This window comes from Aricia agestis, chromosome 2 (genome assembly GCF_905147365.1).
Source record: "Aricia agestis chromosome 2, ilAriAges1.1, whole genome shotgun sequence".
Lineage (NCBI taxonomy): Eukaryota > Metazoa > Arthropoda > Insecta > Lepidoptera > Lycaenidae > Aricia > Aricia agestis.
Genome location: NC_056407.1, coordinates 3,104,708 through 3,122,258, shown reverse-complemented (window position 1 = coordinate 3,122,258; position 17,551 = coordinate 3,104,708). Strand labels below are relative to the sequence as shown.

Sequence of the window (17,551 nt, the reverse complement as noted above, 5' to 3'; positions counted from 1 at the left end):
CCTAAGGTACACTTTTTTGACAAGTATTGTGGAGCATGTTTTTTGACGGAGTTACTTTTCCTTAGTTTTTATTATTCGTAGCTCTCACGGTTGTAAAATGGCAGCCATTTTAGTTTTTCTCGGGCTTTCACACTAATCTGACCAGTACTTCTCATGTAAATATCCTATGAAGATAAAAAAGGTCTCATTTGATAGCTAAACTTGTGGACTACGCTTACACAGGCAATATGTTATAAATTTCGTGGAATTAAACATAGAAAAACCAAAGCTTATTAAAAAAAAATGTGTATTTTTTTATTAATGGCTTTTTGTGAAAAATCTAGCACATTAAACTGGTTCTTTTTCATTTTAAAAAGATAGAGGAAGTTTTTATCTTAAATAAATTCTTTACTTTAATGCTCTAAGTCAGATAGTTTAGAAGTTATTACAATTTTCCTATGAAGTATAGGTCAGATTAGTATGAAGCCAGAGAAAAAACTTTCATTCCAAAAGTTGGAGAAAAAATCGAACTCATTACTTATGGCATATTTTAGTGACAAATTGGCTTTCAAATATATAATTTTTCTAACTTTTGAAAAAAAAATTCTCTGGCTTCATACTAATCTGACCTATACTTCATAGGAAAATCGTTATAAATTCTAAACTATCTGACTTTTTTGATTGAAGTAAAGAATTTATTTAAGATAAAAACCTCCTCTATCTTTTTAAAATAAAAAAAGAACCAGTTTAATGTGCTAGATTTTTCACAAAAAGCCATTAATTAAAAAATACACATTTTTTTTTTCTTAAACTTTGGTTTTTCTATGTTTAATTCCACGAAATTTATAACATATTGCCTGTGTAAGCGTAGTCCACAAGTTTAGCTATCAAATGAGACCCTTTTTATCTTCATAGGATATTTACATGAGAAGTACTGGTCAGATTATTGTGAAAGCCCGAGAAAAACTAAAATGGCTGCCATTTTACAACCGTGAGAGAGAGATAAAATTTGAGGGCCAATTTGTCGATAAAATATGCCATAGATCATGACATTAAAGGATCGGACACCGGTGTCGGGACACATTGTATAATAATATAAGGTTTTATATTAATTACAGTGATCCCTCATCTGTGCTGGGCGGTGTCAGGCTACCTCCCGACACGGAGATCATTAAGTACACCTCGTCGTTGGCGGGACCTAAGGTATCTAATATGTATTTTATGTAACATAGGGTTTATTAACCCTATTTTATAGTACCTACTTACCATACTAATTATTATAAAAGACAATAATGTAAACTATGCGCGAAAGCTTAAAATAATTATAAGACATGTTGTGAATGAGACTGCGAGAATGTTAAGATGGTCAGGTACCTTCCATCCGCGTTTGCACATATTTTCATCATTTCATTACATCTCATACTTATGAAAATAAGATATAATATGTGATAGCTAGGCATCAAGAGCTGGCTATGCGTCTCGTCTTAGGGCTTGATTGCACTTAAAGTAGAGTGGCTGACTCTACTCGGTAGGTGTAACAAGTCTGTCAATGGGTTGTGGGGACCATAGTTTGTTTGATTGATTAAAAGTAAAATTGTCAGTCAGCTCGCAAGACAATTCATTGCATAATTAGTGTAAATATTAACTTATATTGCGCAGGTTCCGCCCGGCACGACCAACCGCGGCCGCAAGAAGACGATCTCGTTGGACCCGCCGCAGGTCTCCGTACACCCCTCGAGCGAGCGCGCCGCGCCGCTGCCCAGCAAACGGCAGAAAGTGGTATGTTCATATTTTGCATTATGCGGGAGCCGGGAGGAAATAGTTTAATAAGGTTTTAAAAAACCCACAGTTTAGTTTCTGCCTACAGAAGTTCAGGGAAGAAAAAGTTGTATTGATAAAACTATGAGGAGTATGAACTATTACAGTGTTATGCTGTGACTTGTGAGTGTGTTAGAGTAAACTACTACCACACAAATCTCTTTAAATTGTGAAGTTTTGGGGCCTTTTCTGATTGTAACAAACCTTATAAATTATAATTTGATTATATCCAACTGCATTTAACCTTAGTCTAGACTCTAGAGTCATTATAATATGTTTTAAACGTCTGCAGGACGAGTACGGCAACTCGCGGTCGTCGGTGGAGGTGATCCGGCTGCCGACGAAGCCGGAGCGCGCCAACTCCGTCTCCGGCACGCCGCCGCCCAACCTCGCCGACTACGCCGGTCAGTGCAGCCGATACTCAACCTTGTTTACCTGCAGGGTGTAACAAAACCAAGTGATAATACTTTAAAACTGTTTTGTTCCTTACTATGAAGTTCACTGTGAAAAAACTAGCGCTGAAAGACCGGTAAGACCTTTTTTTCAGCGCTAGTTGTCAGACCCTAGTCTGTTTCACCACTTCCTGATAAGGGCCGAATAGGCTATGCACCACTTAACTTGACAGATAGAGTATATATAATCTGTCAAAAAAGTTGTGGATAACCTATCCGGCACTTATCAGGAAGTGGTGAAACAGGCCCTTACATTTTCTATGAGACTTCTATGTTTCTATAAGAAATGAGCACCTTGTATTTTCCAATACAATTTTGAATTTCTAATAAATATTTATCGCTATGTTTTACAATGATCTCAATATCTATTTACACTATGTTTCGTAATGATCCCAATGATTTACGATTGTTAAGGGAAACCAGTAGCGTAATTTCTCTGTATATCATCAGGTATATCCCGCGAGCTGCTGCAGACCATCGCCAGCCAGAGCGGCGTGAGTCTGGCCGCGCTCGAGAGACAGCTCGCTGGCACCACTGCCGCAGGTAAATCTCGCAAGATAATTTCAATCCCGGTATTTGCGGGACTGAACCATTACAATCCCGCTGGAACCCGGCATTTGCGGGATCCCGCAGGGTGGACTTAAACTTTCATAATAAATGGTTATAATGACTTTACTTGATAGACTCCGTTTTAGTCTTAGAAACTCAACTAAAGCAAACTTATTCTCACACTTTTTATTACAATGGTTTATTAATACTTTAGACTTTAGATGTAAAAATAAAAGAAAAACTAAACATTTTTTGGAAATGGTTACGTAACAATAATAGTTAAAATAAACTCAAAACATGCTTAGGTATTTATTTTCATGTTTTATTAAAAAAATTCATTTTTTTTCGAAATATACGGAAAATTGTGCTAAAAGATTCCGTTACATACTATACCTAAGTTCAAGCTTATAAAAGTATGTTAAAAAAGTTAGGGTATTAATTTTGTCGTCTGCCAAACGGCTCCAGATATTCAACATAAGGTAGCCTAAGGTAGCGTGGAAGCTGAGCTAAAAAATTTCGCTCAGCTTCCACGCTGGTTGGTACAATTGTCATTTAAAGTGAAATATAGGTGAATTGAAGGTAAATTGTTTAGTGGGCTGCCTATAGCCAGTTCACGCACCCCCTCGCGCAGAGTTACATGTATAAATCAAGCTTCTTTGTAATCTAGTTCTAGCTAGTCCCGCGGGATCCCGCTAAATTTTCGACCGGGATTAGTCCCGCAAAATGCATGCGGGATCCCGGTATTTCGGGATCCCGGTATCCCGGTATTACATTCCCTAGTATTGATAAATGATATCATAAAAGAGCGCCGGAATTCTTACCAAAAAAATGTAAAGATTTGAAATTGTCATTCCGAACAAAACGAAATTAACACTCGACAATTTTTAGGGCTCCGTAGCCAAATGGCAAAAAACGGAACCCTTATAGATTTGTCATGTTTTAAGATTATTGACCTACAATTGACCCCTCTTCTAAAAAAATACGTGTGGATCACGGAGACTGCCTCGTTAAAGCTATAGCGTAGCATTGTTTATCAACTTATGCAATCATAATTCACATTCGTCTATTCTAGGTAATAAACGATGCACAGCAACGCCGCACCGCTGTGCAGGTCGGAGTGGTGGGTGTTAGTTTTTTACGTTATGGAATTTCTTGATTCGGTCGCCGCGCTCAAAGTCCGCGATAAAAGCTATGCAATAGTTCGAGTAAATCTTCGACTGTCCAGTTACAATTATCATGTATGCTTAATGCTTATACACAAGTGTACATTTATCACGGACTTTAAAAGCGGCGACCGAATCAAGAAATTACATAACATAAAAAACTAACACCCCCTACCCCGACCTGCACAGCGGTGCGCTGCTGTGCATCGTTTATTACTTAGAATAGACGTATGCGAATTAGTGTTTGAAATATCGAATGTATATAAACACTCGATAATTCGTAACATTTCGACCGTCTGTTTAATCATTTATTATCTGTCTTCTCTTTCAGATTCAGGTCTCAACCTTAGCACGAAGTCCAACAACACGAGCGCGGAGGAGTCGCCGCTTGACCTGGGCACGAAGGGCGACGACGACGCGCCACTCAACCTCTCACTCAAACCCACGCCGCGTGAGTAGCTGCTATGATACATTTACTGCCGCACTCAGAGACGTTAAATGATGATTAAACTTCAATAAAGTAGAAATTGACAGTTAATGAATGAGACTTATGTCAAAATTTTAAATTATTATCGTCTCTGAGTGCGGCGGTAAGTTTTGATTTTGACAGACTTTAGGAGATGAGTGTTTATTTGATTATAAAGTTTTTAAATTTCGATTTTTTTGAGAATTCGATTCAACAAGCTATCGGCAAAGTAAAACAGCTTTAGATGTACTGTAGTCTGTAAATGCATACTCGGCTAATTTAAAAAAAAAGTGGGTGACAGGCTGACAGCAACAAATCAATTTGAGAATGAGGTCTCCACAGGTCACACGTTAACTTTTTTGTTGCTTTGTTGCGGTTCATGGTGTCAGTAACGTTACTTATTTTTATTTATTTGTATTGTTCCAGCGAGTACGCAAGCTTCAGACGCGCTGTCCAGGCTGACGTCACTCAGTAGTTCCCTCAACGCCTCTAACGACAGGATATGTAAGTATTGTATAAACTACACAATAAATATTATAGAATAACTATAAAACATATTTTATAAACTTGAAATAGGCAGCCCATGTTGCGCCCGCGGCAAGTCTACTCTGTCAATTCAGTGTGTATCTTGTGTAGTAAATTAATCAGTTAATTCATTAGTTATTAATGGTTGATTTAGATAATGTATCTCATTATTATTAACCCTTGGCCAAAAAGAGGCGTGTTTGATGTCTGTCTGTCAATCGATTTTGATTTAGTTTTCTTTTATTCGAAAACTGACATGATCGAGAGTGTTCTTAGCAATAGTTCATCATCATCGGTCTGCTCAGAGCTGGACAATTAGTGTTTATTAATATTTCATAAGTACCTAAGTGTAATGCTAAGTACTCACATACGGTTTTGCTCGATAGTTTTACTCCAAATCGAGCAATAACCACCGTGTGGACCGCAAAACTGACAGCTCAAAGGCTCGCTTCGAGCCGGCTCGATGGAATTAAATATGTCAAATATGTCATTTCCTTCGATTCGGCGTAAAACTATAGAGCAAAACCGTATGTGAGTACTTAGCATTATCGGAAGATTTTTTTCATTCAACATTACTCATTTTATACTGAAATGTTTGTCCAGCTCGTCGCAAGCCGGGCGCGAAGCCGCGCCGCGTGGCGCCGGAGGGCGGCGGCGCGCCGGCCCACTCCCCTCGACCCACCTCCAGCGGCAGCGAGGACAGCGAAGGTGAGACATATCCATACTAATAAATGCGAAAGTGTTTCTGTCTGTCTGTTACTTCTTCACGCCCAAACCTTTGAACCGATTTTGCTGAAATCGATTCAGCGGTTTAAGCGGCGACAGCGGGGTGAGCGGCTTGATATGGGGATACTTTGGATCCCGTTAAGGACATGGGATACTTTTTATCCCGGAAAATGTACGGTTCCCGCGCGATAAACGAATTTTGGCCCAACGATGAATGGAGTTGCTTATACAAGATGTTAGTGTAAACACCGTTATCCTCGAAACCATCAAATGAGCCCTCAAAATCAACGAACCTCATTTTTGAATCAACTTCTCAGAGAAGTTGATTCCTAGGCAGATGGGGGACCTATAAGCAGTTTGGTCGCGTTACGTCAATCCCAGCCGACACATCACAATTAACATTAAATTGATATGATCCGACCAAATGACTTAGGTCCATCAACTGCCTAGGAATCAATTTCCTCGATGATACAATACACAAGTCGTTCACAAGCTGCAAAGTCCAACTATCAAATTACACATACAAACTAACAGCGGTGTCATCCTGGGGCGCGCGCGAAGGTCGGCCGCGTAACCTCGGGCGCGGCGTGTCCAAGCCCAAGAAGAACACCGTCGCCTCTCTCCTGGCGCAGAGCCGCGCGCTCGGGCTGCGGCCGGCGCTGGCGCAGCAGCTGCTGGGGGAGACTGACCTGGTGAGTATACCACGTTAATGCTGGCTTCTCAAGGCGCGTAACATTACAAGCCACGCCGCGCCAGCTGGAGTCACGCGCCGTGTGAAGGGGAGGCTCGAGCAGGCGCGTCCGATCCGATTGAAGTCGGTAACTTCAAAGGCACGGCTCAGCGTGGTTCGAGCGGCTCGTGATATTACGCGCCGTGAGACCGGGTAGCGCGGATTCGCCTGTTGGCTCGTGTTCGCTCGTAGTTCGTACAAACCGGCTCGGTGCGGTGCGGATCGTGATATTACGCGCCGTGAGAAGCCAGCATAAAACGTTGGCTGCCCGCGATACTACATCTTCAGTAGTTGCTCCTATGCCCCATACAATTTACAATAGACAATTGGACAATGGTCTTTTGATCCCACCAGTGATGCTCATAGCCACACAGACAAGAAAATGGGATCCCACCAATGATGCTCATGGCAGCCAACGTGTCCAATATGCCTTTAACCCATCAAGCCCCATAAAGGCACCGGTGACCGCGACAACAATAGAATAACAAGAGATTTCCAAGAATCCGATTAATCGAAGGATTAATAGTTTAGAAAAGTTATAGACTGTTTGTTATTTCACTTTTAGTTTAATGTGCGTAAGCCATATATCGCTTGCATAGAAGTAAAAAAAAACTTTCATCCCGTATATTTTAAACCTCTGTTCCTAGAGTATCGTTTCATTAAAGGAAGTTTATTTTCCCAAAAAAACTAACACACTTTTTCGATGGCTGGCTACATAGACTTTTGGCCCAAATAAACCTCATCTCCATTAATCATGGTCACTATTCTTCACTTTTTAGGCTACATTAAGAAAAGTTGTAAAGTAAATTTTGACGTTTGATCTTTTTAAATTTAGAACACTCTGTTATGTGTGTGTACAGGAGAAGCTGCGTGCGCTGGTGGGCGAGGGCGGGAGCACGGACTCGTGCGCGTCTGACAGCGCCGCCTCCGACAGCGAGACCGGCGAGCCCGACCCGCCGCTGCGGTTGCCGCTGGCTCTCGGTAACTTATATCATTACTAATTGAATCAAAGTCGTTATTAAGCATAGGACTATATCACGGAGCTAATACTAAGAGGAGGTGTTGTAATCAAGTTTCCTTATGAAACGACGCGTGACAATTTGCGGGGTGACGGGGTGTCAAGCACCGCCCACTTCTCAATATTTCATCTATCGGCTAAAAGCCAAACTACTAGCTTAGGTCGATGTTGATGTTACGACGTAGTTCAACTATCTTACACTAGATGTCATTTTGTCTTGAATATTATGGGATGTACCACTGCCCTGGATATTTTGTTTAAGACTAAGTGTATAACGGTTTTCAGTATTCAAGTATGATTATTGTAATAAACTTATGCAAAATTATACGCATTTACGTCTGTATTATCTTTCAAAGGTTTGGCCACCTAGTGTCAAGTAGTATAATTAACGCTGAAAGCTGAAATGTTCTAGAACTTTTATATTTAAATTACATTTAAAATTGTTTCCAAATGAAATGTGATGGTATTTATATTATCAGAACGTCTGTCTGAGTGTTTTCGACATTGTAAAACACAATACTTCATCCTTTCCTTGTTAAGTACGCAGAAAACACCATTTTATTGGGAGTCTCGTTACGTGTGCACCTGACAAACGCTGAAAGTGTACTGACTTAAGCCCCGCCCACAATGATGACGTCAGGACCTAGTTGAAAATCACAGTGCACAGTTGCTTAGGCCAGCTCCTCTTTGTATGAGCTCCGTGGACTTTATATTGACACCAAAATGTTTTTGTGAAGCGAAATAAATATACATTGTAGAAGTCAATACGATCTAAAATAGGATCGACAAGTATATCATACATCGCCAAACTTTAGGGGGGTATTACATTTATATTGGATCATTTCTATGATCATATATAGGATCCAATATATATGATCGTTTGATCATATCTGCTTATTACATTATCATATTTCATTGATCCTATTTTACGTCATATGTGGTTTCAATAGCCAATGGAGAGGGCTAACGCTGACAGGTATTGACGTCAGGGTTACTAGATCTCAGAGAATTCGATTTGTCAAAAGACATCGTCATTTTTAATATGCCTAGTTTTTTGTTATTTCAGCAAGATTATCGAAGTATATAATTAGAAAAATAATTACATTACATTATTTGAAACATATTAACGAACAAGAAATTAAAAACTCTTTTTTATATAAATTAACTGGCAACACCTATTTCTATGACCATATTGGATCCAATCTCTCAGCAAATGTCAAAAATCTATGATCAAAGAAGAAATGAATCATATTATGTCTATATATTATCCAATATCATTGACTCAATGATCTCGGATCCAATATATATGATAATCTAATATCCCCCTAAGAACAGTATTATCAGTTTTGTCGTAGGTGTTTCTTTCGTGTCACGTCTTACGACTTGGGCTAATTATACAAAACTACCATAATACCTTACAGCGAAACAACGTGATGGGTCATACAAAATTAGGAAAATGAAGATATACGCAGAAGTGATGTTACAATCCCGTTAGCTTCGTGGGCATAATATAGGCGTACCATTAATATTAAGAACGTTTGACTTAATGCGCCTATTTCACTCACTCATTGTCTTGTCCCAGGTTGGCGGCGCGTGACGTTGGTCCGCGGGTTGTCACGCAAGTGTCACGTGCGCGGGGACGTGTCGTACTCGCCGCCCGAGCCGCACGCCGCGCTGCACATCAAGTCGCCCGCTGAGCTGCAGACGGTGAGTAAGGGTCAATGCAGACCGCAACGCGACGCGTAGATGCATTTTTGATTTTGTATTGAATTGACAGACTTGTGTGACGTCTCTCGTAATTGAAGTATGTCAAATCGATACTTTAGAAATGCATCTACGCATCGCGTTGCGGTCTCAATTGACCCTTAATGATAATAGAGAGGAAGGCTAGGAAAAGTGTTAGAACGTTGAACACTTTTTCTACTTGCGCTACTGTAGATAAAAGGTAATTAGCAAAAATCCTAGATTGGCACAAGTGAGCCTTATAATTACAGTAGATCAGTGAAGTTGATTCATAGGCAGATGGCGGACCGACGTATTTTGTTCGCGCTTTGTCAAACCCATCCGACAAATCACGGCTATCAATTATCATTGAATTGATATAATCCGAGCAACAGACGTAGGTCTGTCAACTGCCTATGAATCAGTTACTTCGATGGTACAAAATCCATCCGCACTAAATTGCGGACAATATCTAGTAGAACATAAATAAACTTGAATATATTTATTAAAGCTGTTTGAGTATAATAACGCTTTGACTATTCAGTTCCTGGAAGCGAACCCGTGCCCGCCGCTGTGCCGCGACAACTTCAGCTTCAGCAGTCGCACCATACTTGGCGAGTACATACAGCCGGCCACCGACGGCGCCGAGCCCTCTGTCTTGACAGAGGCCGAGATCACTAAGAGGTGAGGATTATGCTACTACGAAAACATATTTCTAACAAATTAAAAGGTGTATTCGCTATCCACTTAATAATTATCAATTCCCATAAAGTTTATGTGTTTTAAAATAAAAACATAAATACATACGTAATAGTGAAGCTGTAGAATGTACCTGGCACTTTGTAGCTGTGTAGCTACTTATAGTACGTAAAAAAGTTTTCTTATATTTGAAAATTAATGATATAATATTTTGTGCAGGGTGGAGGAAGCCCGCGCGGCGTGTGGGCGACCGACGCCGCCGCCGCTGGAGCGCCGTATGGAGCTCGCGCGACGACAGCAGGCGCAGCGAGACGCACGCGCGCAACAGGTAACGTGCACTCACGCATCACGTGAACGTACGACACGCACGTATACGCAGACACCTACATAATAAATACACATGAAAGACATACAACATTTTTTTTTGTTTTAAAAGCAAAATAGAGAAATGTTTAATTAAAACTTTTACACATTTACGAACACAATATGTAAGGAACTACAAAATTTTGATCGCACAATGTTTTAAAAGTAAGTATTAAAGTATATTGTTTATTTTAGGCCCGCTTAGTACGAGAGCTCGAAAGGACGGAGAAGGCAGAATATGTTAAAAGAGAAAAAGAAGCGAGAAGTCAACAGCTACTAGAGGTGAGATTTGTGCTTAGTGGTTTAGTATTCTTACCTTATAACATTCATCAATTTGTAGATCCTACCACAGTGTACAGTTGACTGCATAGATTTCATCATTTGTGTCTAGTAGGTAGTCAGTAGTTTTCTTGTGAATGTTGCTATTTTATGGCAGAATTGATCTTAGTTGTTTGTTTACATCTCCTAGACATTATTTAATTATTATTAGTATACTATTTGTGTATTTATATTTTTGAGTTGTTTTTACTTAAGTACTATAATAATATATGGGATCCAGTACTCTTTATATATTTATGTTTTATTTCATGTGCTTGTGTTTGTTTTATTATCAATTTGATGCTTGGCAACATTGTGCTCACAGTAGAGATGAGGCGACGAGCCGTCGAGGTGCAGCTCGTCGCCTCACCGTAGATCTCCTAGCTTCCTCTCGTAGTGTGTGTTCATTCGTAGTCCTTTTATATGTGCGAACGTCTATAATGGGTCTCTAACACCGGGCGCGTCGACAATGTTGTCAGAGTCCAATTGATAATAAAGTATCCGACCGACGAAATTAACGAGAGCGAACGTTCGACACAGCAAATCAACAGGGGCAGGTCGCAGCTCACCATCGAGGCGCTGCCGGCCAAGCCCGACGACTGGAAAGGTCCCGACGGCCAAAAGACCAGGGACAAAACGATGCCCCAGATAAGCCTCTCCCTGATCCCGGTCAGCGGGCTGAAGGACTCGCTCGTCGCCCCGAACGAGGACTGGAAGGAGACGGAGCAGTACAACGCCCTGGACAAAATGAAGGATTTCGCCGAGAAGGCCGCCTTCGACCTACCCAAGCGGCCGAGCGACAAGTACTTCGACTTCAGCCTCATGAAGACCGCAGACAAGCGGAAGGTGCCGGAGAAGGAGAACAATATAGAGAAACTCATCGAGTCCTACTCCAGGATCTCGGAGTTCATCAACGGCTGCGACTGGAGCAAGGGCAAGGAGGTCAAGAAGTCGGAGAGAAACGATCCGCATAGCATTGAGCAGAAGTATTTGGACGCCAAGAACGAGTTCATGTCGCAGAATCTGGCGCTCATGCCGAACGACAAGGCGAAGGAGGTGATAGACCTGAGCGAGGACGACAATATACTGAATGATATAATATCGAAGAGGGCGAGCAAGGAGACGTTTAACGTGGGCAAAGACGGCGCGTTGTCGATATCCGTGCACAAGGACGCGAGTCCGGTACGTTGGACACCTTCTAGACTAATACGGGCCGAGCTAACTGTGCTAACTGTCTAACCGGTGGAGTTTGTAGTCTAACATCTAACCCAAATTGCTACTCTTGTGGACATAAATATAGTTTTTAACAGCATATTGCACATTTTTCTTATTAAAACAGTTGTGGACTGCGTGGTTGTGGAAAAATACCCTCGAAGGACACTTGTACCTGTACTTATTCTGTTATCACTTTAATTTATAATTTTCGTGTGCACCGCCTGATGCCACTTTTATAACTGCTTGCATTTTCTATTGAAAATAAATTGTCTATCTATTTTTTGCAAATTAGTACAAAATTATAATCTCATCTTTAAAACTAAATATAACCAACTTTATACATTTCTGTTTTTATTTATTGATCTACTTTCATAATATTTTATTTAGATGTATTCTATTAAATATTGGTTAAAATAAGTATTATTATAATAAAAAAATAACACTCTAATAAGATTAGTTCGCAGTTTCAGTTATTCGATTTTTTTGTTTCATGTTTGGTGTATTTTATGATTTGCTGTACCGCTTTCGATGTTCTTGCTAAAGGCTAAGAAGAAAAAGCAGGAGGAGGCTGAGAAACAGAAGATGGAAGACCAGGCGAAAAGGCAGCAGGTTTGTGTAGATTGCTGGCTTTGTAGTAGATGTAATTACTTCAAAAACATGATTTTATTTTAGGTACAGGCTATAGTTAGTAACCTATAAAATTAAAATGAAAAAATGACCCGTATAATATATTTTAGATATTTTATTTAAAAGTACTGTCTTGAAAATCAAGTCTATCTACACAATATTTTATTTCAGGAAAGAGAACTGAAGCGACATCAAGCTATGCTGCTAAAAGAACAGGTTAGTTTATTGAATCAAATGTCTTTTAGAAAGTGCACCTTAAATTTTTTGCAAAAGATTTAGAAGAACTTTATAAATTACTAGCTGTTGCCCGCGACTTCGTTCGCGTGGACTTCAGTTTATAGCGCGCGATGTCAACAAAATTTGTGTCAAAAGCTTTTATAAAAAAAAACCCTGGTACCCCTTAAATCAAAACAGCTGTGCAGTGTGCACATAATATTTCATTTTTTTTCAATTAAACTTTATATATTATGCCAAATTTTAAAGCTTATTTAGCCCCCTTAACTTTACCCATAAACTATTTATCATTGATAGGTTTAAGGTTACGTCACTGTATAATGTATATTATAATATTAAGTACTGACTTATTAAATAACGTAGAAAAGAAATAACAATCGAAAAAAAATCGGGACTCGAAGGTATGATGATACCACCTCTTATAGAAAGATGTTAGTCAAGCGTTAGCGCGATGTAAAAGACGCACGGCGCCATCTAGTATGAATTTTTGGAACTAACTTAATTTGAACAAATTTTCGTATTTTCACCCCCTTACAACCTTTTTTTCCAGTAAAAAAAAGTAGCCTATGTCCTTTCTCAGGCTTTAGACTATCTGTATACAAAATTTCATTACAATCGATTCGGTAGTTTTGGCGTGAAAGCGAGACAGACAGACAGACAGAGATACTTTCGCATTTATAATATTAGTATAGATTATTAAATCTGGTAAGTACTAATACCTGCTGATAAGTAGTTTGGCATGGTTTGTACCAGCGCAACGTTACTATTGCATATTTTTAGATTAAAAAGTAGTTATTGTAAGATAATAATAATTGTAGTAGTCAGACATACGATATCGCGGACTTTTACGTTGATATTAATGTCCTCTATAAGACTATAGTACATCACTTTGCGATAAGTAAGTATAGTCTATAATTTATAAAGCATAAGCAAGAAGGAATATTTTGGTAGATTTTTCACACAATTATTAACACTTAATACGGTTCCCTTTTTTCTCTCATTAAATATAGCCTATATTCAGCAGAAATAGTGTGGATTAAAAAATATGCATTAATACTTCCATCGTGCATCGGCATCGTGGGTATCGCAGACACAATAGATCTTCAATTGTTATGCTGGCAGCCGGCTGCCGCTATTGGAGATTTATAGTTAAAGAAATTAATTAATTATAATAGCAATCAAAAATAATAGTCATTCAAAACTTATTTTAAAAAGTTCTAAAAATATTACTTTCGTAGTCATAACTTTTAAAGCTTTTTTGAAATTAGGATTATAATAATGTAGCACGATAGTCTATATCAAATCAATAAAGCAGCACCCGGCTGTAGCATAACTATTGAAAATCTATTGTGTCTGCGATTCCCACGATCGAGGTAATATTTACGTGGACTCTCCGGGCGAGTCTGTGGCACTGATAATTAAATCTCTCCCCTACCGCACGCACACCCGCGCATCGCGCCTTGACGCCCAATTCGCAACGTGCAGCAGAAATCGTAATATTTTAATTTCGCCATAACATTAAAACCAAACGTCCAATTTTAATCATTCAAAGACCAAATATTATCTACATTAACTGTACTTAGTGATGAAATAATTTATTTTGATAAGGGTCAATAGCATGATTTAAATAAACGCATTTAAATATAGTCCAAAAAAAATTCTAGATTTTTTAATAAAAAAATGGTTGTTGTGCCTCACTCAACATAGATAGGTATAGTGTGTCGCGGACTTTTTTGTAGATATTTAAAAGATCTATACTTACTTAGAACATTTTATGCCTCTATCTTTTATAGTTTAGGCAGCGTACGCAAAATAAGTAACTTTTCTGGTTGATTTTTTAAACCTTGCGTCCGAAAATCCCAAATATCTTACGGAACCTTATATTTTTCCAAAATAAAAATTAGCCTATGTTCAGCAGAAATAATGCAGGATTCCAATGGTAAAAGAATTTTTCAAATCGGTCCAGTAGTTTCGGAGCCTATTCGACTCAAACAAACAAACAAACAAAAAATCAAATCTTTCCTCTTTATAATAGTAGTGTAGATATTATGTGTGACATGTAACTAATTAGCTCACAACGGGACGTGATGCATTTATATTGTAAGCACCAAACTATAAATGTTATTTTTTCTTTTTCAAACCCTCATCCGGAAACAGCAAAAGTTCATTTCCGAGGTAATTAGACATACCAGATCAACTTTGTCAATCAACCTTATTAATTTTCTTGTAGATTAATCTAATGCCTTTCTTAAATACTACTTGTAATACAGTAAAACCATGTTTTTGATGTCATGTCCGTTATTTTTCATCTCTAACATTTGAAATACAAAGATTGCCGAGGACGATCATCGACGTGGTTTTACTGTGCTAGGTTTATTTTGGTTTTCTTCTGTGTATTTACCTACTTTAGGTTGGGATTGATCGCTGCTCATAATATCGGTGTGGATAAACAGACGATATTTGAATTATTGTTGGCTTCTGTAATTTATACTCTAATATTTCTTAAAAATATATTTGCTTGATAAAGCAAATCCATGTTAAGTAGATTAACATTTCGAGTAACTAAATTACCAATTACCAGCTTACTAACGTCTAATTCTAAAGTTATTATCATATGATCTATAATAATCAATCTAAAAAACTAAACTTTTTTAGGAACGAGAAAGGCGGCGTCAACATACAACTTTCATACGTCAGTTGGACGGCAGAAGACGGTGGGAGGAGAGGGAAAGAAGAAAACACCAGAACCTTCTAGACCGGTTGCTTGTGAAAGAAAAGAAGTTACAGCAGAGAAGAAAAGAAATGGAACTGTTGTCTGAACTAAGGTACTTACTTATTTAATAAATTTTAACTTAAATCATCATTCATCATGTGAATAGGTTTTCACTACCACCGCTTAAGATATTGTACGATGGACAGATCCCCGCGAGAATGGGCCACGTAATTTTCATCATGACGTCGTCGTGTCGCGCACATGTTGATAGGCAATAAATCATCCTTGATTGACAAAGATTGGCTATTGTGTGTTTTCTAACTGCAGAGCATGGTGCCAAATATGCTAATGCTTTATTAAAACGTAAATTAGTTTGTTATAGTACTTTCTCTGATAGTACTATACCAAAATAACATAGGCCTGTTATCTGCCTTTGAATCAATTTCTTTGATGATACATTAGCTCGCCAGTTATTTTTGAACTTAAAAGTATCTTTTCGGTTCTCAGGAGGCCACAGGAGGACTCGACGCTGTCTGATCACAAGCCGCTGCCGGAACTGGAGCGGCTGCCGGCGCGTATCGCGGGCCAGGCCATGGCCGACCTGCTGCACGTCTTCGAGTTCCTCCACAACTTCGGACAGGCGCTCGGCTTCGGTATGCATCCTCCATCGGTTGTATCACGGGGAGTGCTCTTGAGGAATTATTCGGAATCATACCTTCTGCAACTTTTCCTCATCACATTGATGAGTGGCAGTCTTCCACCGTTCGTTTTACGCGTAACTTTCTGCCGCGCACTGTAAAACCTTGGAACGAACTGTCACCAGCAGTATTTCCGGACCAATACGACCTGCAAACCTTAAAAAAGAGAGCGTATTATTAAAAGGCCGGCAACGCACCTGCAGCTCTTCTAATGATGTGAGTGTCTATGGGCGACGGTAGTTGCTTTCCATCAGGTGACCCGTTTCTTCGTTTGCCCCCTTATTTTATAAAAAAAATAATGTAAATCCGAACTGATTTATCTCCACTACGCAGTAACTACAATAGTTATAAATTGATTACCTGCAACATTTATATTTTATTTATTTCAGACGTAGAATCACTGCCAAACTTAGACACGTTACAACAAGGACTGATACCAAACTACAGTCAAGAGGCTGAAGACCAACTCATCACAGTGATGACCAGGCTACTTATCATCGCTATTGGTATGTTGAATTTATCGTTACCTTCTAAAATACACACTAACAAGGCTGTTTTTGTGCGTGGCCACATAAAACAAATAATGCAAAATTTTTTTGAAAACATACTTGCTAGTTAGGAACAAATTTTTTTGATGATTATCCGTCCATAATCTTTCATGTAAGGTTTAGAACTTAAATTATATAATGTAGACCCTGACTTGAAGCACATAACTTTCATAGACATTTTGCGTGTTCGGCCTACTTACACGCCTATTATCTAAATAATAAACAGAATATTAACTTACAATTTCCTTTACAGAGGACCCTGGTATCCCGCACCCGGGTCGACACACGACGCTACTCGGGCACGCAATCCGCATGGGCGACGTCACGCCCGCCAACCTCAGCGAGGTGCTGCGTATATACCTGTATGCCAACGCCACGGGCGAGGTTAAGGCGCTTACCGGTCAGTCCCCTTACAATAATAGACCTAATATAATAATAACATCCACACCGGTTTCGGTGACGGTGGCCGGTTTCATTGGAACTGGGCCAGTTACGCTGTACGCAGGAGTAATTTTTATAGTGCCCAAGTGTGTGCGCAGTACACAAGATCACTCTCTATTCCTAGATATACTAGTCAAAACAAAATAAGGGACACCACGTTTTTTAAGTGCCCTCAAGAATTTATGCGATTACAGGATAAATTAATGAATAAATTAGATATATTAATTAATTTTAAATTAATTAATCTTAAATTAATGAAAAAAAAGATTAAAAAAATATTTTAAAACATCTTATACCGAAAAATCAAATATTGAGGGAAAATTATAGAGAAAGAAATAACTGAATAACTAAAAAAATAAAAAGGTGTTCAATTATTTATTTTTTTTTTTTAATATCTGGTATGGCCTCCTCGTTTTCTAATGCACTCTTCCAGTCTTGTAGGTACACTCTCCACAAGGTAAACAATTGTTTCTTTCGGAATTTCTTCCCAGCTTCTTTTCAGCACGTCGATCAGCTGTCTCTCATTGTGGACGGGTTGGTCAGTGCT

The 17,551-nt window shown here is 39.0% G+C and overlaps 1 protein-coding gene across 14 annotated transcripts in view; it reads left to right on the top strand.

The window, feature by feature from the left end:
* Positions 1 to 17,551, top strand: part of LOC121739961 (bromodomain adjacent to zinc finger domain protein 2B-like) — an 80,532-nt gene that overhangs the window by 45,799 nt on the left and 17,182 nt on the right. For 5 of the 14 annotated variants that reach the window (XM_042132616.1, XM_042132607.1, XM_042132608.1 and 2 more), the window contains 21 exons: positions 1,098 to 1,182; positions 1,639 to 1,758; positions 2,090 to 2,201; positions 2,700 to 2,792; positions 4,293 to 4,412; positions 4,854 to 4,931; positions 5,556 to 5,660; positions 6,213 to 6,370; positions 7,269 to 7,389; positions 9,009 to 9,133; positions 9,693 to 9,832; positions 10,067 to 10,175; positions 10,406 to 10,492; positions 11,069 to 11,710; positions 12,287 to 12,352; positions 12,542 to 12,586; positions 14,762 to 14,779; positions 15,260 to 15,429; positions 15,825 to 15,970; positions 16,405 to 16,521; positions 16,817 to 16,963. In XM_042132616.1, coding sequence (XP_041988550.1) covers positions 1,098 to 1,182; positions 1,639 to 1,758; positions 2,090 to 2,201; positions 2,700 to 2,792; positions 4,293 to 4,412; positions 4,854 to 4,931; positions 5,556 to 5,660; positions 6,213 to 6,370; positions 7,269 to 7,389; positions 9,009 to 9,133; positions 9,693 to 9,832; positions 10,067 to 10,175; positions 10,406 to 10,492; positions 11,069 to 11,710; positions 12,287 to 12,352; positions 12,542 to 12,586; positions 14,762 to 14,779; positions 15,260 to 15,429; positions 15,825 to 15,970; positions 16,405 to 16,521; positions 16,817 to 16,963 — 2,804 coding nt within the window. The remainder of the gene's footprint in view (positions 1 to 1,097; positions 1,183 to 1,638; positions 1,759 to 2,089; positions 2,202 to 2,699; positions 2,793 to 4,292; positions 4,413 to 4,853; positions 4,932 to 5,555; positions 5,661 to 6,212; positions 6,371 to 7,268; positions 7,390 to 9,008; positions 9,134 to 9,692; positions 9,833 to 10,066; positions 10,176 to 10,405; positions 10,493 to 11,068; positions 11,711 to 12,286; positions 12,353 to 12,541; positions 12,587 to 14,761; positions 14,780 to 15,259; positions 15,430 to 15,824; positions 15,971 to 16,404; positions 16,522 to 16,816; positions 16,964 to 17,551) is intronic. The other 9 variants (XM_042132617.1, XM_042132610.1, XM_042132615.1 and 6 more) reach the window with 5 other exon arrangements.